This window comes from Takifugu flavidus, chromosome 18 (assembly GCF_003711565.1).
Source record: "Takifugu flavidus isolate HTHZ2018 chromosome 18, ASM371156v2, whole genome shotgun sequence".
In the NCBI taxonomy this organism is placed as follows: domain Eukaryota; kingdom Metazoa; phylum Chordata; class Actinopteri; order Tetraodontiformes; family Tetraodontidae; genus Takifugu; species Takifugu flavidus.
The window spans coordinates 12,078,443-12,102,690 of NC_079537.1; the positions used below are offsets into that span (position 1 = coordinate 12,078,443).

At 46.2% G+C, this 24,248-nt stretch overlaps 5 protein-coding genes across 8 annotated transcripts; 3 read left to right on the top strand and 2 right to left on the bottom strand.

Annotated features, from left to right (window-relative positions):
- The first annotated feature begins 208 nt into the window (after positions 1–208).
- Positions 209–2,474, top strand: eef2kmt (eukaryotic elongation factor 2 lysine methyltransferase). 2 transcript variants are annotated; one of them, XR_008947037.1, is made up of 8 exons: positions 209–376; positions 581–643; positions 740–820; positions 1,004–1,105; positions 1,264–1,397; positions 1,488–1,732; positions 1,817–2,256; positions 2,345–2,474. XR_008947037.1 is itself a non-coding variant. In XM_057014442.1 (8 exons), the coding sequence occupies exons 1-8, from the start codon at positions 248–250 to the stop codon at positions 2,455–2,457; spliced, it is 1,005 nt and encodes a 334-aa protein (XP_056870422.1). In that variant the 5' UTR covers positions 211–247; the 3' UTR covers positions 2,458–2,474. The 2 variants fall into 2 exon arrangements, 1 of the variants encoding a protein (XP_056870422.1); XM_057014442.1 differs by having other exon boundaries at positions 211–376; positions 2,119–2,256.
- alg1 (ALG1 chitobiosyldiphosphodolichol beta-mannosyltransferase) lies at positions 2,447–6,310 on the bottom strand. Of its 2 annotated transcripts, XM_057014439.1 has the most exons (13): positions 5,366–6,310; positions 5,120–5,197; positions 4,832–4,932; positions 4,545–4,693; positions 4,209–4,298; positions 3,970–4,083; positions 3,747–3,868; positions 3,538–3,576; positions 3,407–3,466; positions 3,219–3,329; positions 2,952–3,066; positions 2,805–2,880; positions 2,447–2,707 (listed from the first exon to the last, which is right to left on the bottom strand). In XM_057014439.1, exons 1-13 carry the CDS (start codon positions 5,646–5,648, stop codon positions 2,576–2,578), a joined length of 1,470 nt encoding a protein of 489 aa, XP_056870419.1. In that variant the 5' UTR covers positions 5,649–6,310; the 3' UTR covers positions 2,447–2,575. The 2 variants fall into 2 exon arrangements, with proteins under 2 accessions (XP_056870419.1, XP_056870420.1); XM_057014440.1 differs by lacking the exon at positions 5,366–6,310 and having other exon boundaries at positions 4,832–5,030.
- A 466-nt stretch (positions 6,311–6,776) lies between these two features.
- c18h16orf89 (chromosome 18 C16orf89 homolog) lies at positions 6,777–9,921 on the top strand. The gene is made up of 8 exons (XM_057014441.1): positions 6,777–7,105; positions 7,884–8,036; positions 8,275–8,425; positions 8,593–8,710; positions 8,819–8,981; positions 9,067–9,171; positions 9,273–9,365; positions 9,448–9,921. The coding sequence occupies exons 1-8, from the start codon at positions 6,928–6,930 to the stop codon at positions 9,549–9,551; spliced, it is 1,065 nt and encodes a 354-aa protein (XP_056870421.1). The 5' UTR covers positions 6,777–6,927; the 3' UTR covers positions 9,552–9,921.
- ift70 (intraflagellar transport 70) lies at positions 9,777–15,471 on the bottom strand. 2 transcript variants are annotated; one of them, XM_057014436.1, is made up of 20 exons: positions 15,275–15,471; positions 14,877–14,942; positions 14,545–14,754; positions 14,408–14,464; positions 14,152–14,287; positions 13,696–13,800; positions 13,498–13,626; positions 13,289–13,338; positions 12,847–12,999; positions 12,504–12,569; positions 12,342–12,395; positions 12,111–12,176; positions 11,873–11,943; positions 11,568–11,775; positions 11,437–11,484; positions 11,098–11,169; positions 10,865–10,968; positions 10,610–10,688; positions 10,314–10,443; positions 9,777–10,118 (listed from the first exon to the last, which is right to left on the bottom strand). In XM_057014436.1, the coding sequence occupies exons 1-20, from the start codon at positions 15,320–15,322 to the stop codon at positions 9,982–9,984; spliced, it is 1,989 nt and encodes a 662-aa protein (XP_056870416.1). In that variant the 5' UTR covers positions 15,323–15,471; the 3' UTR covers positions 9,777–9,981. The 2 variants fall into 2 exon arrangements, with proteins under 2 accessions (XP_056870416.1, XP_056870417.1); XM_057014437.1 differs by lacking the exon at positions 11,437–11,484.
- A 685-nt stretch (positions 15,472–16,156) lies between these two features.
- Positions 16,157–18,913, top strand: si:ch211-76l23.4 (uncharacterized). Its single transcript, XM_057015392.1, has 4 exons — positions 16,157–16,349; positions 17,151–17,282; positions 17,659–17,788; positions 18,342–18,913. The coding sequence occupies exons 1-4, from the start codon at positions 16,229–16,231 to the stop codon at positions 18,583–18,585; spliced, it is 627 nt and encodes a 208-aa protein (XP_056871372.1). The 5' UTR covers positions 16,157–16,228; the 3' UTR covers positions 18,586–18,913.
- The last annotated feature ends 5,335 nt before the right edge of the window (positions 18,914–24,248 follow it).

The window sequence follows — 24,248 nt, forward strand, 5'->3', positions numbered from 1 at the left end:
TCAGTAAAGATGATTTTAGTACAAACATAATTAGCAATGGGGACATGGCTCCTGATTTCTATCGTGACCCCGAAAGGAATAAATCGGTTAAGTAGATGAGAATAAGAATAATTATCAATGACATGCTATAAGATCTCCATATGCAATATCAATAAAGCCATATACTTTTTGAAGTTAAAAACTACATTACCCAGCAGCGCTCGAAAGCATGTGACGCTTTTTGAGTACGCCGGATGTTAACGTACACATGTTGAACATGGAATGCCTAAAGCGGTACCGCTATTTAGACGATAAATACGGAAACAAATGTGCTATTTTACGAAATTTTCAAGAGTCCTTTTTCGCTATGAATCGTATGGTGTCGTTTCCCTGGACTGTAAGCAAATGCGATTTAAAGTCTGTAGCGAATATGCAATGACACATGTTATCAAGATGTAAACTAACGTTATGTATAATTATTATGATTATGAGAAATTAAAACAGAAAGTATATGTATTTTATGGGCTTGTTTTTATAAATGTTGCTTTAAAAAATTACATTTGTGGAATTTAATTTAATTTAAGGATGATGTATTTTTCAGTCCGTAGAAAAACACCTTGAATGCAACAAATCATCAGACCTCATTTCGGAGATCTTGAAATGCGTAAGTTAACACGAACGCAAGCTCACTTTGTCATCCTCTAACACATCCCTGAATCGAAAGAAATGATGATTGTTGCATCTTTCCCCCTTCTGTCAGACATGTTTTCACTCTCTGTGCCAGAAGTTTCCACCCTCGGTCCAGTTCAGGAGGATGTTCCTCACTGAGCTCATCAGAAGGGTTGGTGGTTTTTACTTGGCCAAAGGTGCTACTATATATGGCACTATAGTATTCCTTAATTGCTTACAAGATAGTCCCAAAGGGTCTTGGTCAGCATGTCGTCATTAAATGCTAACTGTGGGAAGGGTTTTACTGCAAACTCATAATCAAGCTGTTCCTCTTCACGTTTGTGTGTCTCTACAGCTGGAGGCTGCAGGCTGTGATCCTCTGGACGAGCTGTATGACGCTCTGGCTGAAGTGGTTGGAACAGAAGACACAACTCAGTGTTACAAGAGTTATTTACTGGTACTTATTGATTTTGATTCTGCATACTCAGAGATTTCTCTGTGGAACTACTCTGTGTGTATATAAGTGACAGAGTTACATAGAGGAAATGAGTCCCACCAGTAATTGAGTGTAACCCCGATCAGACCCGACATAAAACTGGAGCTTTTGTTCTGCAGCCCAGTGGTGATGCTGTTAGCTTGTTGGAAAATGTCGCGTTGATATCAGTTGGGACCACTGGCCTTGTGACCTGGGAGGCGGCTCTTTACTTGGCAGAGTGGGCTTTGGATCACCAAGAGATCTTCACAAACAGGTCTGCCTCTACTTGGAGGATTAGCACTTTATTCCTTTCTCTCTCTTAAACACAAGTTAGCCCCCCCCCCCCTCTCCTTTGTGGTTGCAGGACAGTTCTGGAGCTGGGCAGTGGCTTAGGACTGACTGGCATCACAGTCTGTCGCTACTGCCGTCCGAGCAGATACATCTTCAGTGACTGTCACCCTGGTGTCCTGCAGAGGCTGAGGACCAACATCAAGCTGAATGGACTGATGGAGGAGACGCCTTCACTGGTCAGTGTGGAGGAGTTAGACTGGATGGCGGTGACTGAGGAGCAGATAAAGCAGATAGAGGCCGACGTCATCATTGCCGCAGGTCTGACTTATTACATTCTCAGTTGATGTGAAGGAGCCATGAAACAAATAAGAAGAAAACATATTTATTTCTTTGTCCTTGCAGATGCTTATTTTACACCATGCAATGAATCTGATAGAGATTACAAATCTAAAGTAAAAGCATGAATCATCAGAAAGATAAGTTAAGGTCACTATATTGTAGAACTGTTGAGACTTTAAAGAATGTAGATAAATTATTCTCACATGGAGTAATCAATAAGAGCAGGAATCATAAATACTTGCATCTTCTACATAGAAGTTTGCTTTGCTTTTTGTGACTTTCGCCCTCATGAGCTAATGTAGCTAAAAAGTCTAAGTGTCTTCTAAGATTAGTTTAAAACTTTTAATAATAATTCATTGTTGCAGATGTGGTTTATGATCCCGACGTCGTCCCTAGTTTGATGAAGCTGCTATCAAACCTCCTGAGATGTTCCGCTCCTCAGGTCATCATCTGCTCCGCTGTCAGGAAGCAGGAGACATACGGCGGCTTCAAGCAGCAGCTCGGTACTTTGATTTAAACTCTGTTGCACTTGTGTTGCTAAATACGAGTCCATGTTTTAACTGTCCTGACTTGATGTTTTGATTGTGACAGAAAAGGCAGGAATCCAACATCATGTGATCACAGGAGCCGTCAGACATGTGTTCCCGTACCACCGGGCCTCCATTATAGAAATGATTCAACTGCACACCAAAGTTGTACAATAAAGATGTATTTACAAATATCAAGGTGTCCTTTGTACATTCACAATCTCATAAAAAAAAACCTTTGGCAATGAAAAGTCAAATTAGAGGAGAAGGTCTAGAGAAGGAGCCACCATGTGTGTCAGGGAGCAGCGATCAGAGGCAGAACCGTCTGGTCCCAGTTGTCGTCCCAACGCTGCTCTCTGCTGGTGCGCAGGTTCCTCCTGAACATGCCCAGTTTGCTCTGTGAACTTGGAAACTCTGATAGCAGAGACTAAAACACCCACACACACACACAGTACAGTTCTATAAACAGTTCCACACGAATAGACACATGTCCTCAATGATTTACTACGATCTGTGTTTGACACCTTGAGCTGTTCTGCAAGTTCCTGGGAGTCCCTGAAGACCAGTCCGTTCTCCTCGTGCTTCACCAGTTCATGTAAACTAAAGAGAAGAGGAAAGACATGAAGATCGCCAATAATCCCGTTTCTGCCTGGTCTACAACGGCAGCTCACCAGCTGAAGTGGATGGCACAGACGGGCAGGCAGCAGCCGAACATGTCCACCACCTTCATGGGCAGGTCCAGACCGCTGGACGACATGTGGAGACAAACGCCCAGATCGGCTGAACCTGCACGCACAATTAAACAATATAAAGAAAAAAACTTGAAAGATCTGACAGCATTTAATCTCACCATGGATACAAGACCATGCAAAGATAGTCTGGTCGTTACATCTTTTATTCTGCCTTTCAAACCCAAACAGGAACAACCCCATTCTTACCCAGCAGGACAGGATAATCTTCGGCCTCCAGCCAGGGGGTGCAGATGTTGACATGCTGCAGATGCAGAGAAGCAATCTGCCTCCTGTAGTGTTCCTTCTGAGGACCCTTACCTGGAAACCGATGTGAAAGGGAGGCACATGAGCATATTCAGCTCTTCCCAAATTCAGGCACGTTGACAAAGTTTCACCTGTGATCACACAGACTAAAGACGGCAGCGAAGCTCCTCCTCTGATGAAGCCTTCGTACGCTGTCGGAAACAAGCACGTCTGAGTTCAGACAGGGACAACGCAGCAGCAGCACGTTTAAGACTTCGTGTACCTTCCAGCGCCTTCAGCAGAACCGAGAAATCTTCATCCTCTGAGCAGAGAGATTTGAGTATAAATATGAAGCAAGAATCACACTGGTGAAAAGCATGAACGGTTTTTAAAATGCACCACACAGAAGGACATTTCAAAGCAAAACCCCTCAGAACGAGTTTGAAATGTGCCGCCAACAAAGAGACACAGACGAGGCAGGACCCGCCTCACCCGTCCAACTGGTGCTGCTGATCAGCAGCGCTGGACGCTTCGTCCTCCGGGTCACGGCGTCATCCGTGAGGTCACGCGCCGTGAAGAGCGTTTTCTCTAAAGTCTCCTCCTCCTGCTCAGAGCTAGAGGAGGCAAAGCGGGCCAGTCAGAGCAGGACGTGCACTCTCAAACCTTAATTCCTCCTAAAGAGACGGGCAAAAGAGACGACAGCAGAACTCCTCACCTGCTGCTCTGGAACTGAGGATGTGTGTTGGCCAGCCTGAGGAAGAGCTCATGCTGCACCTCCAACGGCGTCTCCCTGAAGAAGGAGGCTGGTCTGTCGTACAAAGTTGTCGCCCTGCAAGCGTTGACCCACAATAACTGACCTTTCCCCTCAGCTTTTCAGCCTTTTTACTGTTTCAGACAGGAGGTGGCAGCCAGGTTGGCTGAAACCTTAATGTGATCGTAGCAAAGAAACTCCACCTGATGCCCCAGTTCTTTTGTAGGTCGTCCTTCATCGCCTTAGTAACACACAGGCTGTGAGTAGCCAGAGGGCCGAAGAAGTGCTCGTACCTGCAGACGACGGTAAATAATAAAAAAGGTATCACATTTAACAGTGTGTTTAAATAAGTGGATAAAACTTAGTGTATGGTAACTTAATAGTATAGTTTTTTCATCATTTCTTGATCTGGAAAAGAATATACACTGTTCCTCATGTGCGTTAATGAGTGAATATTAATAATTTTCAACACAGTTATTATTTTGAAGACAACTGTTTGTCTGAAGACATGATTTAAAGATGAGCACTTCGGGACTGACCACTTTGCCAGCCGGACCAGCGGGTGTCTCGGACCGTGGCTCAGGGCCATGATGGTGTAGCCGTAGTTATGCCAGTCGATGATGAGCCTGCTGCCACGTATGATGCACACAAACCAAGCCACTGAAATGCTGGGTAAGCCCGGAGGATTCTGGCATGGGAGAGAGAAATTTGGTTTTACCTAAAACATCACAGAATTCGCCAGATGTTTACTCCAAACAGTGATGGCGGGAGCCGTCTCGTGCAACACTGTTGAGAGAAACGTTTAGGGTCATCGTTCCTCCAATACCTGCATGAGCAGATGAGACTGCAGCTCCATTCTCAACAGCACCGAGAGGAGCTGAAGACACTGAACAACCACCTTTGTGATGTAGACGAAAAGCTTTGGTCCTGATGAGACAACAACACGGTGATATCGGACATCCTCAGCCAATAGAGTCAAAAACTTTAACTTCAGTCATGTGCTGACACGCACATGGACACAACTCCTGGATAGTAAATAATGCACCTGAATCATCAACATAAGTACAAGACAAACGCATCATTAATGCAGTTTTGACCTTTACAAAACTATTACCTGGAATGCCTTTGACTTCTGTAATGGGTACTATCTTTATTTTATCTTCTTTCAGGAGGTCTTCAGGTGGTTTTGTTTCTGTAAAAACAGTATTTAGAGACAGATCTCTAACATTTGAGGCGCAAATGGAGGCTGAACCCGTTTGCTGGGTTCTTCGAATATTGGTCGTTGAGGATTGTTTTAAGGTGCTTTATGTCCGCCTGTCTGTCAGGGGACAGATAAATGCATGATCCGGGACAGACTTACCCACAAACCCGACAAAAGTGACGCTAAAGCCGTGTTTGCAGAGGGACAAGGAGTGATAGCGCATCCGAGGGCTGCGGCCGATGTCGCCCAGCACCAGGACGCACACTCGCCGGTTCGTCCCCCCGTTCCGCTGGCGCAACCTCCGCAACGAGAGCGACGCCATCCCGATGAGGCCGAGCAGGACCACAGTCGCCCATGATACGGCTGGACCAGCGCCATAAAACACAGCGACAATTACGGCGACGACAGCGAAGACGAGCAGGACGCCGCCGGGCGCCGCCATCTTTGTTTGGAAGGTTCTGATGACGTGTCTCAGAGAAGGGGGAGGGGCTTCGGCCTTAAAGGGGTCACGCGCCGTTTAACCTGGACAGGCGTCAACCCAATAATCGCTAATCAATAATCAATAAAGGAGGAATCCAAAAATGTCGTCGCCTGCCTTTCAATGGCGACCAAAAACCAACACACGTGTTTATATGGTAGTTTAAACAATCCCCCATCGGCAACGTGCACATTTATACGTGCACATTTATATCTCACTTAGTGTCACAATTTGTGCACGATTGATCAGAATGATCACATTGTAGATCACTATATAATTTTTGCAGAAGAAAATAAACAAAAACCTTCTTTACTATCCATTGTATTCATTTCTGACATTTTAGTGGGGGTCATGGTAAAAGCGTGTGCGCCTGCGCGCTGGTGGCCTAACCGCAGCGTGCGCGCACCCGGACCAGCGGGACCGGTGCAGATAACAAACGTGCACGCGCGGTGGTGCTGACCTGAAACTCGCTAGGTGTGATACGTGCTGGAGAGGAATTCCTGTTTTTTGGGGGGAAACATAAAAGGAGCAGCAGGAGCTCCAGGAGCAGCAGGAGCAGCAGGAGCAGCAGGAGTTCCAGGAGTTGCAGGAGCTCCAGGAGCTACAGGAGCAGCAGGAGCTACAGGAGCAGCAGGAGCAGCAGGAGTTCCAGGAGTTGCAGGAGCTCCAGGAGCTGCAGGAGCTCCAGGAGCAGCAGGAGCTACAGGAGCAGCAGGAGCAGCAGGAGCTCCAGGACGTAGCCCCCCTGCGGGCTCCAGAACTTTAACTCTAAACACAGCTCCAGGCTTAATTTTGAAACATTTTTAAGTAAATATTGGTTTTAGTGAAACTCTTTGCTCTTAACTTAGTAAAAGATAAATATCATCTATACATTATTGTTATTTGAACATCTTTTAACAAGGGATGAGCGGCTGAGACTTGTCCTCAGGCGTGGGGCGTTAAGGTCGTTTGTCTTTGGTGGCCCTGCGGCCCCTGGACTGTCCTGGTCCCCCGCCCGAGGACAGCTGTCTCCAGGCTCCGAACATTAATAAATATGTTGCTTTGAATGCAGGAAGTTGTCCTGTCACAGTTTTGGCAGCGGGGACCATCTCCATAGCCTCCCTCATCCTGGTCCTGCCCTCGCACCTCCTCCTCCCCCTCTCACTCGCTCTCCTCCCCCACCTATCCCCCTCCTCCCCCACTTCCTTTTCCTCGTCCTCGTCCTCGTCCTCCTCCAGCAGGCTGCCTTTCCCCGGGTGAGGACATGCGGGCAGCGGGGCACCAGGTGGCCGCGGCGCTGCTTCTGTTCGCGGCGGTGTTCGGGACGCGAGCGGAGGTGATCGATGACATCCTGGGCAGCCTCACCGATGCTGTGTCCTTCCTGGAGCGGGAGCGGGAGCAGGTCAACCTGGACGGTCTGGTCGGCTTCATCATGCTGCAGGGTTGGTAAACACTTTCAGGGCTAAGAAACGGGAGGGGTGGCGTCGTTCCTGCTGCAGGAGCGTGAATAACATCAGTATTAGTGCTTGTTTCCGGGTGGTGGGTTCAGGGGGGATTGATATACATTTACATTATCGCTAATCAGCACTTTGCTTGTTTTGTTGTAGAAGTTTTCATGGGAATCCATTAAAGCCCGTCGGTTTTCACCAATGTGAGATTTTTTTTAAAGTGAATTATTTAGGCTGGTTTTAATTTGACATTTAAAAAAAACAAGAAGAATCCAGAGAAAACTAAAGTGGGCTTTCTGGTGCGCAAACATGCGGATGAAGGTTTGGGTGTTTGTTTACAGATGGTGGCGTCAGAAAAATTAATGAACTAATAAAACAATGACGTTGTTGCGCTGTGACGTTTGCATGGAAACAATACAATCATCTCGTTAATTGTGAATGTTTGCGTTATGCTGCCCCTAAATGTCGTATACATCCAACTGCTACTGCAGAAAACTTCAATTCCTTTTCTATTTTCCACATCTGGCTCACAGGAGCAGAAGTTTCATTCAGAAAGCACAGAATGTCCTTATGCAGCGATCTCCTTCAGCTCCAGTGAGATGATTCTAAGTGTCCCGGGTCCTCGTCACAGTCTTCTCCCACCTGGACGGGTTCAAACGTCTCCCAAGGGAGACACTGTGACCATAGACCCACCTGATTCTGATGATTACACAGCCAAAAACAGGGCGGTGAGGTGTCGTTTCTCACCTACCCTGATTCTTCTGGGTTTCAGCTGTTCTGAAGGATGCAGTTCAGACCTGGCCTCACAGTGACCCGGTCAGCTGGGCTCAGAGGGCCTCCACAGTGGCTTTAATCAGACGCCTGGACCGAAGCACCGTCAAGGCCATGGATGCGATCAAGCAAAGTGACCCGCAGTACTTCAGAGGTGAGAAAGATGACCGACTTTATTCCAAAGTTGCGACACCTCTGTTTCTGACAGCCCACATTTTAGGGAACAAGCATTCATTGATAACATGATAACATGTTTTTTCTGTCTCGTTACTCTGCATTCGCTGCTACTATAATTCAATTTCCCCACGGGGATGAATAAAGTCCATCTTAATCTTAATCTTAATGTCCTTGGTAGCAATTATTCTCTCTCACCGCCCATCTGTGTCATTTAGAGTTTGAGCCTCTGCTGTCGTGGGGCTTCTGGGTGATTCCCCACGAGTGGACCTCAACAGATGTCAGCCTCTTCTATTCCAACACCAGGAAAACAGAATGTTTCGACGAGCAACGCGGAGATAAGTGCATGAAACTGCTGCTGGGAACCTGGTATGAACACGTAACGCCATCTAGTGGCGATACTGGGAAGTGTAACTGGAATGTCATCCAGATGGAAATTTTAATTTTATGTCTCTCGTGAGACAACCCATGCCTCTGCCATATTATTGTTTTAAAGTGAAACAGGAGCTGTGTTTTCTGTCTGTATGTGTCTGCAGGAAGGTCAATGGGACCCCCTGCATTGCCACCAAGTCCTGTCTGGACACCATGACTAACCTTGGATGCCGGGACTACTCCCTGTCCCACCAGCTGCTCTACTTCCTCATCGGAAAAATGGTGAGAGAAATAAGAGAGGTTTTTTTTGTCACAATATCAGGATAAAAGGCCCCCATTTCGTACAGCCGGACTCTCCAAGCCGATGATCGGTTGTGATTTCCCCAACAGAAAGGCTGCACCAGCATGCTGAAGGGATACGCTCGAGCCTCCCAAGCCAACATGACTGAGCGCGGCTACGAGAGGATCTACTGCTCCAACATGATGAAGATCAACCAGGACATCTTCAGAGACAGTCTGAAAGAGACCAGGATCGACATTTTCATGGAAAACAGTGAGAAAATCCTTTCAAAACTGACACAAGGATGTGAAATGTGAACGAAGGCCTGTGGCCAGTGACTCCGCTGCTGTCTCTCCAGTCTTATTTTGTGGACTGGCTGGTTTCTCTGACTTCTTCAAACCTGACTGGCTGCAGTGGATCATCCAACGGCAGGACAAGGACTTAGGCTGCTTCGGGCGAGATGGTGAGTGTGGCAACAACCATCGCATCCAAAGCCCTTCGAGGAAGCTGCTCGCACACATCCCACCACCTCAGCGCACTGAGACGTTGCTCATGTTTCCTCAGAGAACATCACGTCTCTGATGGCCGTGGAGAAGCTGCTGGAGCAGCCGCATCCTTCCCCCAGCAGGGTGAAGAGGAGGGAGAAAGTACTTCCAGGTCAGCTTTTCTCGTCCGCAACGCCAAAACAAATCTGCCTCCTGACGAAAGCTGATCTGATTCACCTCTGAACGCCTTTCAGACGGCTGCTCCAGTCACACCACGTCAGTCGCCGTCGGGACTCTGGGGGGATTCTTGGGCTTCTACCTGACAGAACAGGACATAACGAAGAGGCCGCTCTCCTGAACGCCTGCAGAGAAACGGTGCAGAACTGTGCGAAACATCTGGATCTGGTGGAACACATTTATCTCTTCATTGCTTGATCTCTTGAAGCCTTTTAAAAATGTAGTTAGCTTAGAATATATGCACAGGTCTTTTCTGCAGAACGCAGCTTTAATGAGACGATAGTTATTGATTATTAAAGGCCTGATGAGAATCTTTGACTAAAATGTTCACAGTAATAACAGATCATTTCTTTTCTCTAAAATAAAATCTTTATTTGGTCGACAATTACCGTACATTAAGTCTGTTGGATACAAAAGTGAAAGTGTCAGAAAGCAGCTGGAATAATATGAGATAAAATAATAACCAACCAATAAAACGGACGTCCATCTTATGAAGCGGTGTTCTTATTTAACAGAACAAAATACAAGCTTCGTCTGTCGCCGTGCCGATGTCACTCCTTCCTGCCGGTCACCTCGTAGAGGAGGGACAGAAGTTTGCGAGCCTCATAGGCGACGGTGTTTTTGCCGATGTGAATGCGACTCTCTTCCAGAGGATGCTCGATGAGGGCGGGGACCGTTTTACCGAACACTGACAACCAAAAGAGTCGTGAAAGAGTTAATGCTCCTGTCAGCAAGGAGGAAACCGATGGGAACGGTTTGGGAATGGTAATGGTGCCACCTAGTGGCAGAAACACGGAAGCGTGACAAGAATAGGGGGCAACGTGTCCAAAAGGTGGTTTCATGGTTTCATGGTTAGGTGTGTGTGTGTGTGGCAGCGACTCACCCTCACACTGCTCCAGGAACTGAATACACTCCTTTATCACCGAGTCCACCGGCACCACCATGTGTTTGGCCATATTCTCCAACAGAGAGAGAAGACAGCGCTTGGCGTAAAACCACGTGTCCGTCCCCAGCTACACGCCGAAGATGGTGTGAAATAAATCAAAATTAGATCTCCACAGCATGCAGGCAAGACCTTTAGATTACAATCAAACCTGTTTGCGTTGTGCAAATTGAGCTTTTAGGAAGGTGAGCTGTCATTTGTGGTTCGGTGTAGTAAAAGAGAAGAAAGAGTCTGACCTTGTTGTTGTAAGGCTCCAGGCTCTTTATCACACGAGAGATGCCAAACTCATAGTTCCCCTTGGCGCAGTACAGTGTCCTTAAAAGCATAAATGATACTTGACAGGAGAACAGCACAGTTCATGATTCCTCCTAACTGATGCTGTCAAAACAGCTAAAACATGACATGATGATTTTTAGCTCCATAGAGGTCCTGGAGAAGAAAGCCTGAGGAGCAAAGCAGGACAAGACTCAGGTTGTCTGGCAGGAACTCACCCAATGACCAGATTCACGATGCAGTGGTGGAAGACCTTCTTGTTGGGGTCATCGTTGGAGATCTGCTCCTCCTCTTTCTCAATCTTCTTCATCAGCTCCTCAGCCTGGACCATCAGGATGCAGTGAGGAAAGAGCAGAAGAGTCTTTTCAGGAGTGACAGGAGGGACCACACAGGTGCGCAGGGAGAAGTACGATAACCATCTCATCATTAGTGATGCATCCTAACAGCTCACCTGGGCATTGTTGCTGGTCATGATGTGAGAAACACAGAGGTTAGCCAGGACCACAGCGCTCACGTTGAGAATCTACAGAGAAACACACACATGAGTAGGATGACCGCCTGCATGAAAGTGATCGCACAGACCATAGCTGCTCCCCAGATGTGGTTGTGTCCTCCAGTGTTTGATTTGAAGCGCATGGAAAGTGAAGACCTTGCACATCATTACAAGTGTGTAACCCCACTGCAACCGAACACAGAAACCCTCAGAATCAGAGATGAGGAGCGAGACCAGAAGAAGGGCGGTCAAACATGCGAGGGACACGGCAGAGAAAGTGATGGGTCTTGGTTTTACCGAGGGTTTGCTCCTGCAAGGACACTCCTGAATACTACACTGCTCCACCTGAACACAGTCAACACCAGCGTCTGACCTCAGGCCCAGTTCTGAAGAGGACTTTTCTCTAGAACGGAGCCGTCCACACTCACATTATCGTAGTGCTTCTTGACGATGGGCTCGTAGAAGCTGATGGCCTTCTTGTATTTGTTCTGCATGAAGAGCACGTGAGCGATGTTCAGCCTCAAGGTGTCGTCCTCACACCAGACCTCCAACGACTTGTGGAAGATCTTCTCCACCATCTGGTAGTTCTCCCGGTTCCAGTAGATCTTGGCCTGGGCCATCAGGACCACAATGTACCTGATCCAGACCAGTAAGAGCATGAGCATTGGTGGTTCCCACTGGTTTGTGATCTTTTGATCATCTTTCCTCTTTAATGTTTGTGTGCACTTCTCACTTCTCCAGCATTTGGTTGTACTCCTGCACAGCTTTCTTCTGTGCTTCCTCATCCCGAGTCTGCATTTGGACCTGAGACGGAACAGATAAAATCACTCAGCCTAAATGAATCTGCTGACTCAGAGTTCCCTGAAAGGTCTCAGCAGAGGAACGGACTTATTCATGTGTGGATCAGTTCACAGGAAACACCAACCAAGACGAAACAACAGTGTGAAACGGACAGAAGGGAAGAGCTCCACCTGCTTGGCCAGCTTCCGGAGCTGCTCCGTCAGTTTGCCGCACATGTCATCGAGCTTCCTAAAGGCCTGAAACACAATCAGACAGAGGTTTTACACAACTTTTGTTGAATTCTGTCTCCAGTGATTGACGTCCAAATATAATTATTTAAATGGGAATAGTAGAAAACCCTGGAGAGGTTGATGCAATCCTAATATTGGTGCTTAAAAGTACATTTTTAAATATCACAATACCTCCTCTGGGGTCGTCTGACTCATTAACAAGGCGTCCAGAAACTCGTAAATATACTGGAATAAAAAGAAAAACAGCAGGTGAACAACGGTGTGACCACGTGTCCCTACCAAATTACCATTCAAACGTCAGCGATGGAATTCAATCCTGATGACGTATCCTACCGGTGTGAGGAATTTGTAGGTAAGATGTGCGTTCTCGGCCAGGACGTCAGCAGCCAGGTCAAAGTACTGACAGGAGGAGAAAGAGATGAAACCCAACTGTGGCCCAAATCTCTTTTTAATGAAAGCGCCTGAGTTTGCAGCACCGGAGCCAAATCTTTACAGCAGTTTGTGTCTACCTGAGCCTCCCTGTTCAGTGAAAACACCTCCTCCTCCTCTCTCTCTTTACTTATTAAATAAAAGCCATCTGCTCAAACCTGCTGTGATTACAGAATTGTGAGTTAACCAGGTTGTCGGCGAGTTCAGTGCTGCCGCCAACGGTACTGAGGAGCGGGAGGAGTCGTACCTCGTATTTGCAGTAGAGCAGCAGCAGGTTTGCAAAGGTGACGGGGGGGAAGGAGGGCTGCTGCAGCAGGAAGGCCAACTTCTCAAAACCCTCGGATGGTTTTGTGTCCATGTTCAGCAGAGCCTGGTTGTGGAGAGTCACTGGATCCAGCTCCTAAACACACCCTCTTTAATTCATGTGATTTTAATGGAGCACACAAAAGCTGCACTACACACATGTGCACGCACATGCACGCGCACACAGAAGCCTCAATGGCAGAGGCAAGACTGGACCGCGCAGATGGAAACCTCACGCCAACATCTCCACCCCAATATTCTATTAATTGCTTTTTTCTCCAGGCAGGGCAGGTGCAGGCAGCGTGGAGATAAAGAGAATCCAGGTGCACGTGTGCACACACACACACACATGCACGGGACAGAGGGAAAGATGAATGGGTACGTACTTGCTCAGATCTGGGTGGCATGTCTGTCAAAGCCTCCTGAGCTGTTTTTACTTGAAAAAGAGGCAAAGACAGCAGCGATTTTATTATGAGATGAGCCCACTGGCTAACGATAATAATAACAACACATATGTCAGGTCCACTGTTTGGCTTCTTTCTCTTCCTTATTTAAGTGTTTGAGGGAGCTCGGAGGCACCAAGTTACATCCTCACCGTTCTTCAGCTGATATTCGATGGCAGCTTTAAGGTTCAGGGCTTCGATGAGAGCCGTCTGCTGCAGCTCCAGAGTGTTGCCCACGCTGTGGAAGTCCACCCCCTCCGACGTCATCCCCACACTCAGTTCTAGCATGTAAGAAAGAGACATAGGCAACAACCAGATAACACAAAACAGACACCCTTCACAGATCATACCCGGATGTTCCTTGATGCCTCGGTTTTTGATGTCTTCCACGTGTTTTAGGGCCTGAGGGTACATTTTCAGGCTGTAGTGACATAAGGCGATGTTGTAGGACAGTGCTAACAGAGACAAAAACAGTTTGCTCATCAGCTACATGAATTTATTTCCATTAAAACATAGAAATCCAACCAAGAGGATTCAGTTGGAGTATTCTGAGAAGCCTTTTTTCATGTATGTAAAATAATATTTCAGATTAATGATTTCTGTATGATTCCCAACAATAAAATACATGTGGGCTTTTAATAATAATGCAGCATTTATCCTGTGATTTTGTGTTTTTTTAGTGAATGACTCCACAAAAAGGCCTCCCTGGAGCCAAAGGCTCAGGTGTCAGCAACCGCTGCGCTAGCATAGCAACAACTGAACAGCATAGCAACCAGAGGGCAAGAAGGACCTTTACAGACAGGTACCTGGCACATATCCCAGCACCTGCATGGCAGAGGTGAACTTCTTGCAGGCCTCCTCGTACTTGCCGTCCTGGTAAAGCAAACAGCCCATGTTGTAGATGTAGTCGGGGTCATCTTGAGGGAGTTGCTCCAGCAACGACTGTATACAGACGGGTGGACACCAGAAAATCCATTCATTCATACCAGCACTGAGCTGCAGACAACTCACACAAACTAATTTAATATTAGAATTGATAGATAAAAAGAGATAGATGGAAACCTTAGCAGCAGAGTTATCCTGCTCACAATATTTGATGCAGGCTTGAAGCTTGAGCATCTGCCAGAAAGACAGAGATAAAAAGCTCTTTAATAAACTCTTTATAACAACATCAGTGGGGTGTACGAGTGACCTGGAACCTTGGTGTGACTGCTGGTGTTGTCGAGAGCAAAGGAAGCCTTGGTGGCCTCAGGATAGGCGCCGGCTTTGTACAGGGACTGGGCGTAATAGACCTTGTAGTCCTCCACCTCTGGATGCAGCTGTGTGAGCTGCTCGTAACATTCTGCAGAGGCGCCGAAATCCTGGATGTGATAATAACAGAAACCCAGCAGAGACAAGGCTGCCCTGGACTGGAGCACATGGAAGCACACAGGATGAATACTGTTGGTACCGGGAGGCCATTTAGAAGGTGCTAGTTTTACAGAGAGCTCTGATATTCTGGCTCTATTTTGCACATATATATCAGACAAACCTTTGGGTGCTTTTGAAGTTGTACTGTTAGAATCTGAATTGCGTCCACATACTGGCTTTCTTTAATCTAGAAGACACAAGAATGAATTGAGATGGTCTTTTATAAGGCGGAGGGCGTCTTGTGCATTTTTAAAGGATTCCAAACACATAATCTTACACATGATTTTTGTTATCGCTGTGAGGTGAAACTAATTATTTGATACAGACAAAACATTTCAGAACTACACACCAGCTATATTAAAGAAAACTCGTTCGACGTTCCCATAATTGTAAAGGGACGACGACAGTGTGCTAAAACGTTAACATTTGACATCGTGTTTCAGTTCTCTGAAAGATGCTCGTTTAGCTAAACTGGTGCACAAGCTAACACAGGACTTAGTTACAAGTAAACGTTCTTACCAGTTTAAAGATCGTGGCTGTGTACTCTCCCTCCTTTATAGCGGTCATTATTTGACAGACTTTACAGAGGGCTTTTTTGACTTGAAATATATGGTAAAACTAGAAGCAATTATTAGTACTGAGTAGCTGAACGGTGGCTAGCCGCTGCTAGCACCAGCTTGGCGCTGTTTCTTAGCAACGGAGAAACCGGAAATCAAAATGTTGACGGACGTCTGCAGAAACCAATCACCTATTAGCTCAGAAATCTATCTATCTATCTATCTATCTATCTATCTATCTATCTATCTATCTATCTGTCTGTCTGTCTGTCTGTCTGTCTGTCTGTCTGTCTGTCTGTCTGTCTATCTATCTATCTATCTATCATCTATCTATCTATCTATCTATCTATCTATCTATATCTATCTATCTATCTATCTATCTATCTATCTATCTATCTATCTTTAATACAGGATATAATATACCGGTATAAATATATTATTTTTATATTCCATGTGTTTTATTTTGTTGTTTTGTTTTGACAGAAATGTTTCATTTAAGGGTGAAACTGAACAGAAGTGATCAGCCGCAATTCAAACAAACACCCATTTCCCTTTAAAATACAAATCAGAGGCAAGCACAAACAGATTAAACTCTAATTGTGATCTCATCTTTAATGATGCAGAAATGTATTTACCGGTAGTTCAGGAAGAACACACACACACACACACCACACACACACACACCACACACACACACACACAACACACACACACACACACACACAGTGGGCAGAATTGTAGAAATGAACCTGGTGGAGGTGCTGGAGCGTTGCCTAAGATAAACCACACTCCAGAGCAGCTGACCACCCAGTTTCCATAATGGCAGGGAAGGTTTTTTCTCTGAATGTGTGTGTTATTTTGTGAGAATGGGCCGTGAGAGTGTGTATTTTTGGTTTGTGTGTCTGCATGTGTTTGCATGCTTCTCCTGTTGGGCGTGTGTCTCTCTTCTCCCTCCACTTCTGCACTTCTGCAGGTCTGTTTCTGTCTTGTGTTTGAACTGCTCGGACTCGTTGCTGCAGGGAGCTACAAAGCTACAGGTATTAAATTTGCTTTCTTTAGAGTGTTTTAATGCCTTGCATGTCCTCTGAATTCAAAAAACAGAAATGCTGAAATCATCATATAAGTAGTTAGTGAATGGAATCTTAAAAATGAAAAAACATTGCAGTTGAATACAAATATTATTTTTAGAACATTTTAGTAGACCGTTTATGGTTGATTCTCCCTCATTTTTCCACTCCTTTTTACAAGTGTTGAGAAAATTATTACATTTTCTACATTTATTGAATTTATTTATTTATTGAAAAAAGAACGCAGAAATATCGGGGCAATTTCTTGTTGCTATTGCATGTGTGGTGCTGGACTGAATATGTGCATGTGTATAATTACACATCCCAAAACACACTACATTGTGTTTTAGTTAACGTTTTTTTAATCAACCTCTGAGGTGCAGATGAAGAAAATGCATCAGTGACAGAGATGCACAGTTGCTGTTGCTTTTGTATTATATTGAGTTCAAGCCTTCAAATGATCAGCAGCTCTCCAACATGTGAAATTAAAAAGGGTGTGTGTAATTTCGATGTGTCAGACGTGCCTCTGCAGCTTCCCCTCTCGCCCCTCTGGAAGAGCAGACTGTGGATCAGCTGCTTTAACATGATTTAGCTTCAGCAAATCTGCTCCTCACTTTAAAATGGAGACGTCAGCATGCAGCACGCATGCACCTTGTGTCTGTCTATAAGGTTTTTCTCATAAATAAATGCGGACAGGAATAAATCACCGTTTATTTATGGAGTCTGTTATTGACATCCTGGCTCTGTGTATCATCCACCTTTTTCTTCCAGGTGCTGCCGGGATCATGAACCCTAAACTTCCTGTTTGGCTGCTGCTCTTAATGGCCGTTGGCACGGTTACGGTGTTGGCCCAGCGGAGACGCCCCACAGAGGCCAGGGATACCTGGAACTACAGGGATGGCTGTGAGCACCCAGATTACTCTCTGTTTACTCTGGGTCAAAGGTCAAGTTCAGGGCTGATGTCAAAGTGAGAGGTGAAAGACGACGCTGCAACTGCGCTGCTCAGAGAAATCTGACCAATCTTTAAATGCTGCAGAGACGACGGGGAAATCTGCTGTTCCAGAGGAGTCGTCGGTTTGTTAATCTGGCAAAAATGGTCAGAGGAAACTGAGCAGCTACGAAAAAAGCAAAAATATGAGTGGTGGGGAAATGAGGGGTGGAAAAAGATTTAAAAACTGGATTAATCCTTATTCTCTCGGTTCAAATCAGATGTTTCACCAGTTCACTATGTTAATGTGTAAACCAACGGAGTAACATCAAATCACTGTCTTTGGCCCAGCTGAGCGGGTGAACATGCGCGGCGTGGCCAACCTGACTCAGGTTCTGGACAACTGGAAGTTCGACATCATGAGCCAGGTGAAAGGAATCCTGCAGAACGACCACCAGTCGGTTCTCCCAGACTACGCCAGGTACCAGCAGCTCCAGGGTTGCATGGTGTCGCGATCTTCTCTGGATTCCTCCTCTGTTATTTATATCAAATCCCAGTTATGTGGTACAGTTTTCCAGTATAGAAATAGAGCAGAGTGCAATAATGTTTGTGCAGAGGGAGATTAAACATGCCTGATGTTTTAAAAAAAAACACCATTGGGTAAATAAAAGAGTGAAGGGAAATACTGGCGGGCGGACTATCCGCTAACCTGTGGCAGGAAGCAGAAATTGCCAGTTTCCTTGTGGGAAAACTCCTTCCTGTTTCCATCCTGCAGCACAAGATTGTTGCTATTTTGACTTTTAAACTGCAGCTTCTCCCTCAGTTTCCTCCTCGGCATCAGCCGCAGAGCAAACCAGCCACATGCAGTAACCTCCTCTATGTATTTCCAGCACGAAGGTTAACCCAAATTCTTGTGGGTCAAACTGACCATCCCAACCGTTTTATTCCACCCTTGATAATTATTCTGTTTGTCTTCTGGAGGCTAACGGTCTCATCGGTATCAAATGATCATAATTCATGTCCCTCTTGATCAGGATCCAGCCACTGTCTGAGGCTCTAGACGACCTCTACAAGGAGTTCAACGCTCTCAAAGCTCACCTGGGGGACCTCACGGAGAAGTTCTCTGCCATCGAAACTTTCATCGACGACATGAAGGCCAACCGTGTCAACGCCAACACCAACGCCAACGCCTCCCCCAATCCTCCGGTTCCAGCGGTCGTCCCCAGACAGTCCGGGCGGAGGGTGTTGAAGAAGGTCACCCCCTCCTCCCCCTCCTAACTGGCCAATCGTGTCCTCTAATTCTCATCTGCTTCTTTTCTTTGACATTTCTATTTTTGCTTTCCAAGTGTTCTGACACGACCTGATGTCCTGAAGCCAATCTGATCCGATAGATGCTGATAAACCAAAAATCAGCTCTGTCTCTGACACCAAATGTAAGAACAATTAACAGCTTATTGGATCAAGCGTCAAATTTGAAACAACCTCTATCTTGAGCAACACGACACTGAGCTCTGTCAGAACCAAATTGCTACTTTTCCTTCTTCTTTTGTTTATTTTTTTTTTCTGCTGCCTCATTTATGCTTCGAATAAATGACCTTTAAGCAAGTCTATTTGTTATGAGAACCACATATTTTAATCTGTTTTCATGTCCACATGCGGCCCATCACAGCTGCTGGGGAGACTTTATCTTTATGACCCTGACAGTTCCTGTTTTCCTAAATCTGGAGCCAAAGTTCTGTCAGTCAGTGTTGCAAGTCCGCTTGTTTCCAACAGGGGGCGCAACTCCCTCTCAGCGTGAGGTGGAGTGGATTACGTCCCGCCCCCCCCCCCCCCCCCCCCCCCCGGTGTTAGGCTGCAGTATCGGCCACAGACCTGATGAATTAAGACCTCTAAGAGCGGGTCAGGTGTGTTTGTCTGAGGTTTGAACTGTTTTTAATACCTATCTCTCCTCACGTTTTATGTTTCTAATCAGAAATCTAAAATTATGAAACATTAAATAAAACCCCTCTCAGATTTTAAATCCAAAACCTACACACACGTACACACACACACACACACACACACACACACACGGACCAAGTGTGTAATCTGAGTTTGTTCTCAGCTGCGGTTCACTGAACTAAATCACACAGAGCGACAGCAGATGAGGCGACGCCGTGACGGAGCCTCCATCACGTTTATTTTACCAGCTACGGTGAACCCGAGACCCAAGGAAAGTCAGATTTCATTTTTCAGGGTGGAGCTGTAGTCAGATAGCAACATGACCTCTAGTAACCTGGACGTGAACAAAAGCTAATAATTGTCTTTTTCTTCTTCAGTACAACCAGAAATAAATCATGCAAATGCAGCCAGGACGGGACACACGTGGGTTGGGACGGTGGGAGGAACCCACAGGAAATCAATCCCAGAACCTTCCTGCTCTAAAACCACCATGCTTGGCCACAAAGACAGCCGTCCGTTTGATCCAGAGTCCCGTGGTTCCGGGCAGCAATGTGTCGGATTTCCCAGTTCGCCGGTTGTAAAGCCTGTGATGAATCCTGTGAACCTGCGAGCTGAACGTGCACGCTGTGATTGTTGGTCACGTTAGATGTGTCCGCCTCACCGGACCGGTTCTCCGCTGGGTTCTGTCCTCATGTGTTCTGTCTCAGAGGCGAACTCGGATCAATAACGCATTTCATGCTTTCTGGCGTCAGCGAGCTAATTTAATTCTGATGTTATGAATGAAGGAGACTGCTGGAAACACTGGTTGGGGTCAAAGCTGTTCCTCTTCTCATCTGCATCTCCTCAGGCCATTCAACCATCTCGCCCTCTCCTCCCTCCTCTCATCCGTGGTGCCGCTGACCTCTGACCTCTCGCTGGACAGACAAACATATGTCACGTATGTAATGTCAGCGTCCACCAATCAGAGGTGGCGATCGATCTGACAGCACATCCCTCGCTCCTCTTGACCCGAAGGTCAACGGGGGGCAGTAATTCCAGGAAATTGCAGCGCTGCACATCAGAGCGTCCTCACGCTAATGAATTCACCTTCAATCACTTGACTAAACACTTAAACACTAGAAGAGACTCAATAAAAACATGCGTTTAAAGGTAAATTTGAGTTTCTATAGTAGTAAAAGGAGGTGGGTCCCCTTCCCTTACTGCAGCCTGCCACCAGGGGGCGATCTACCGCTGCTTAATGTCATTTTACAGCAGGTTAGCATGCTAATTTTGGCGCAAACCACAGAAGGAAAACACAATTTTATTTTAAAGGAATTCTGATTGAAAACTTTAAAGAGTAGTGGTGTATTTCCTTATGGGTGGGATGTTTTCATGTGTTGAAGCTGCCGTGTTTTTCCTAGTTTTTGGACAACACTAACGCGACAGGTACGATGTTTATCTTTTAATAACGCTAACAATGGCGGAGGACTTGATTGGCCCGTATTCATAATGATAAATATTGCTGCGGTAAAAAGGTTCCTTCCTGCAACCATCCGTCTTCCGGCGCCTCCTGTCCTGCTGATGATCTATGCAGGTTTTTGAAATTGGCTGTGGAGCAGCACTTTCCCAGCCTCACCTCTCTGCTCAAAGGGGAGATTGCGTCGTTTTTTTCTGGTGATGTGACTTCATGGAGCCGACTGCGTTTCCAGAACGCTTCCGCTAGTCAATAAAATAAACAGATCGAGCTGATGGTGAGATTCTTTACAGCTCCTGGAAAGACTTAAAAACACAGGCAGGTGAAAAATGAGGGCAAACTTTAATAAAGTCTGGCAGGCCGATATCGCAGGGGAGGTTTATTTTTCAGGAGGAGGCTCAAATCAACACAAACTACTCAGTTTTGTCATCTGCTCTGGATTTCTGAAGGAATCGTGAGCACTTTAGATCATAAACCTCACCTGTTGGCCCGAAATAAAGACATTTCCTGCCATTTCCTGTGGACATCTGATGCTACAGTAAACTGGAAACCCAGTCACAGACTTTCACCCTGTTTCTGATCAACAGACCCTGTTGGAGAGTGAGGGCACCGTGGTTCTGGACTCATTTAACTCAGCAGAAGGGCTGATCCAAGGAGGTGTCTTCCCTTTGTATAAAGATCTAAATGTGTGGCAGATGGAAGCTGGGAGAACTGTTGCTCCCCCTACTGATGATAAAGAGCCTCTGACAGTTAACGGGCAATTTTCATTTCAAGAGTGTGTAAATGACTTTAATAGGTGGAATTGAACACAGTTGGCTTCGATTTTATTCCAGATTAAGATGGGAACTGTCGTGATCTGTTGAATCCACTCGAACGTCCTGACAGATCAGAGGCAGAATCACAGCACATGAAACCAAAATGTGCAGAAAATAACTGAGCGTTGACCTCAAAAAGAAAAGGGATTCACTTAAAATGGAAACTCCTAACATCTAGAGGAAAACCCTGAGTAGAGATTTATCAGCACAAACCAATTGGAAAAATTGGAACAAAGGAATTCCGATTTAATTTGTACTTTGGCCATGCTGGAAGACGGGGACTCATCAAACACCAGATCCGTTGCTCGGCAGCTTGCACTGGTTTCCTGCGAAGCCCATTAAATCCACACATTTTGCAGGCGCAGGGGTGCTGCAGGACAAAGCCGCCTGCCTCGTTTGTTCTGTCATCTGCTCTCGCCGCTCCGCTACATAATGAGCATCTTCATGTTGCTTAAAGCCCGATGACTCTTCTGATCTGGAACAAGGAAAGCCAAGACACCGCTCGCCAGCGACCCCCTGCAGGGAAACGCGGGCTGGTTCCCCCCAAAATGCAACACAATGGAAAGTGATGAAAGGCCCGCAGCCCAGCGCAACTTCACGCTCCTCCAGTAATATCATGGAAAATGAATTCAGCTTGGATACACGAGCGCGTGCAAACAACAACATTTATGTTTGCGGTAGGAAAGCGTAGCGACGCTCGACGAACTCAGTCATACCGGCGGGTTTTTATTAAACACGATATTAAAACTAATGAAGAGAGAGAAATGGGATTTCTGCAGGAGAGAGCTGGGAAAAGTATGCAAATGAGGCTCCAGCCAGGGCGCCGGGTGCATTTGATGCTGCTGTCAAACGAGCCTCCCGCTGGTCTGCAGGCACACACAGAAACATCCATCTTGTTCTCTCTTCACTACTTATGAAGGTGATATTTTGATCTTCTCAGAGGGAAACGGAAAACTTGCTATGTGATCCGTTGAACTGTGTTTGCTCGTGCTCTTTTCTTACTTTCCAGTAATGGAGGAGGCGTCGACACCAACGCGTTCAGTCGTTCTGTCCTTGTCCCTTCATCTTCTCCCCAACGGTGGCAGACACCATAAGCCCTCCACTCTCTCTCTGTCATGGCTTCTAATCCAAGTCCAAGATGCCAGGATATCTTCAGCCCGCCTTCCATGTGTGTGTGTGTGTGTGTGTGTGTGTGCACGTGCATGTGTGTGCTGTTTGAAAACATTGTAGCGAGAAGCCCACGCATCTGTCAATTTAAGATCTTTTGGAGGTGAACCACAAACAGCAGACGGCAGCGGTGGCGGTTGCGCCGACGGCTAGCTGCTAACTTTAACGTTAACCTGGTTAACGAGCTGGCGCGCAATCGGCTGGCAGGAAACGCATCACAGGAACTGCTGTCTGATGAAGCCACGGACGCAGAGCTCAGATGCTGCAGACCAGATTTCTGCGACCGGTTCAGAAGCAGGTCTGGCACAAACCTCAACATTTGCTCGTTCACATCGAATCATACGCTGTCGTCCCCGAAAAAACATAATAATCAGTGTTGGTGACTGCGTCTGGCAGAGTCAGCCAGACCGTGCAAGTGTGCACGTGTGCTCCCTTCCTCCTCCCACAAATCTTCTCACCAAATCAGATTACTTTAAACAGATTACCAGTTAAAATGCTTCCATTCCTACATGTTTAGAATGCAACAGGTGAAACCCTGTTGAGGGAGGCAACCCAACCTCTCCCGGTGCTGCTGAAGGCTCCTGCTGATATTTCTACGTTGCCCCGGAGACGCCGTAGGAGCAGGAGAGGAAAAGAGCAGTTTTCTGTGAGTAGACGGGGAGTTTGTGCGATTACAGAAACTCTGATGAACAAGCCGGTAGCACAAAATCTCCCTTATCAATTAGATTCACATCAGTCTGTGTCTAATCACGTCCAAACGTTGGTCCTGACGGAGGCATCGAGCCGAGACTGCCCAATAACATCTCATCCATCTGTGCTGCAACCGAAGAAAACAGCGGAAATAAACAAGTCAGGGTCCTTAATGAGAAAATGTGGAATAATTCTACATAATATTTTAGCATAAAATGGTTTTCTTTAGAAATAAATTACATTTGGGCTAATTGGCGACTCTACATTGGCCCTGTGCATGTGTGTGTGTGTGTGTGTGTGTGTGTGTGTGTGTGTGTGTGAGGGATTTAAGATTATGATTACATTCTAGTTTATTCATATAGTTTAAAACAAAGGTGCAGAGCAGGTCCAAAGGAAACTGCTCTTATCTCAATAAATATTAGCTTATTTTAGCTGCACTGAGCGCGATTCTACACCTGCTGCTGCAGTAAAAGCTGCTGACAATAAGCATGTCGCGTTAGCTGTCAGGACACTGTGCTTTATTATGTGTTTAACTTTGAACTTACAAGGTCAGAAAGTAATTGACCTGCCAGGGATCCACTCCCTTTGATTTAGAGCTGTGGTGATATGCAGCACGTGTCCTCCTGCTGGGAGACGGACGACAGAGTGAGCAACGCTGCCGCCGTCCAAAAAACATGTTAGAAACAAACGCAGTAACTCATTTAATTGAAATTCACCCAATTATGTATGATTCTGTAAATAAGTGCATGCATACTGCAATATGTATGGGAAAATACTGAAGGCTTTACTGGGAACGACATCCCATCAACACCAGTGGTGTGACACCATCTGATGTGGAGTCCCACACAAAACTTCAGCTTAAATCATCTTCTCAG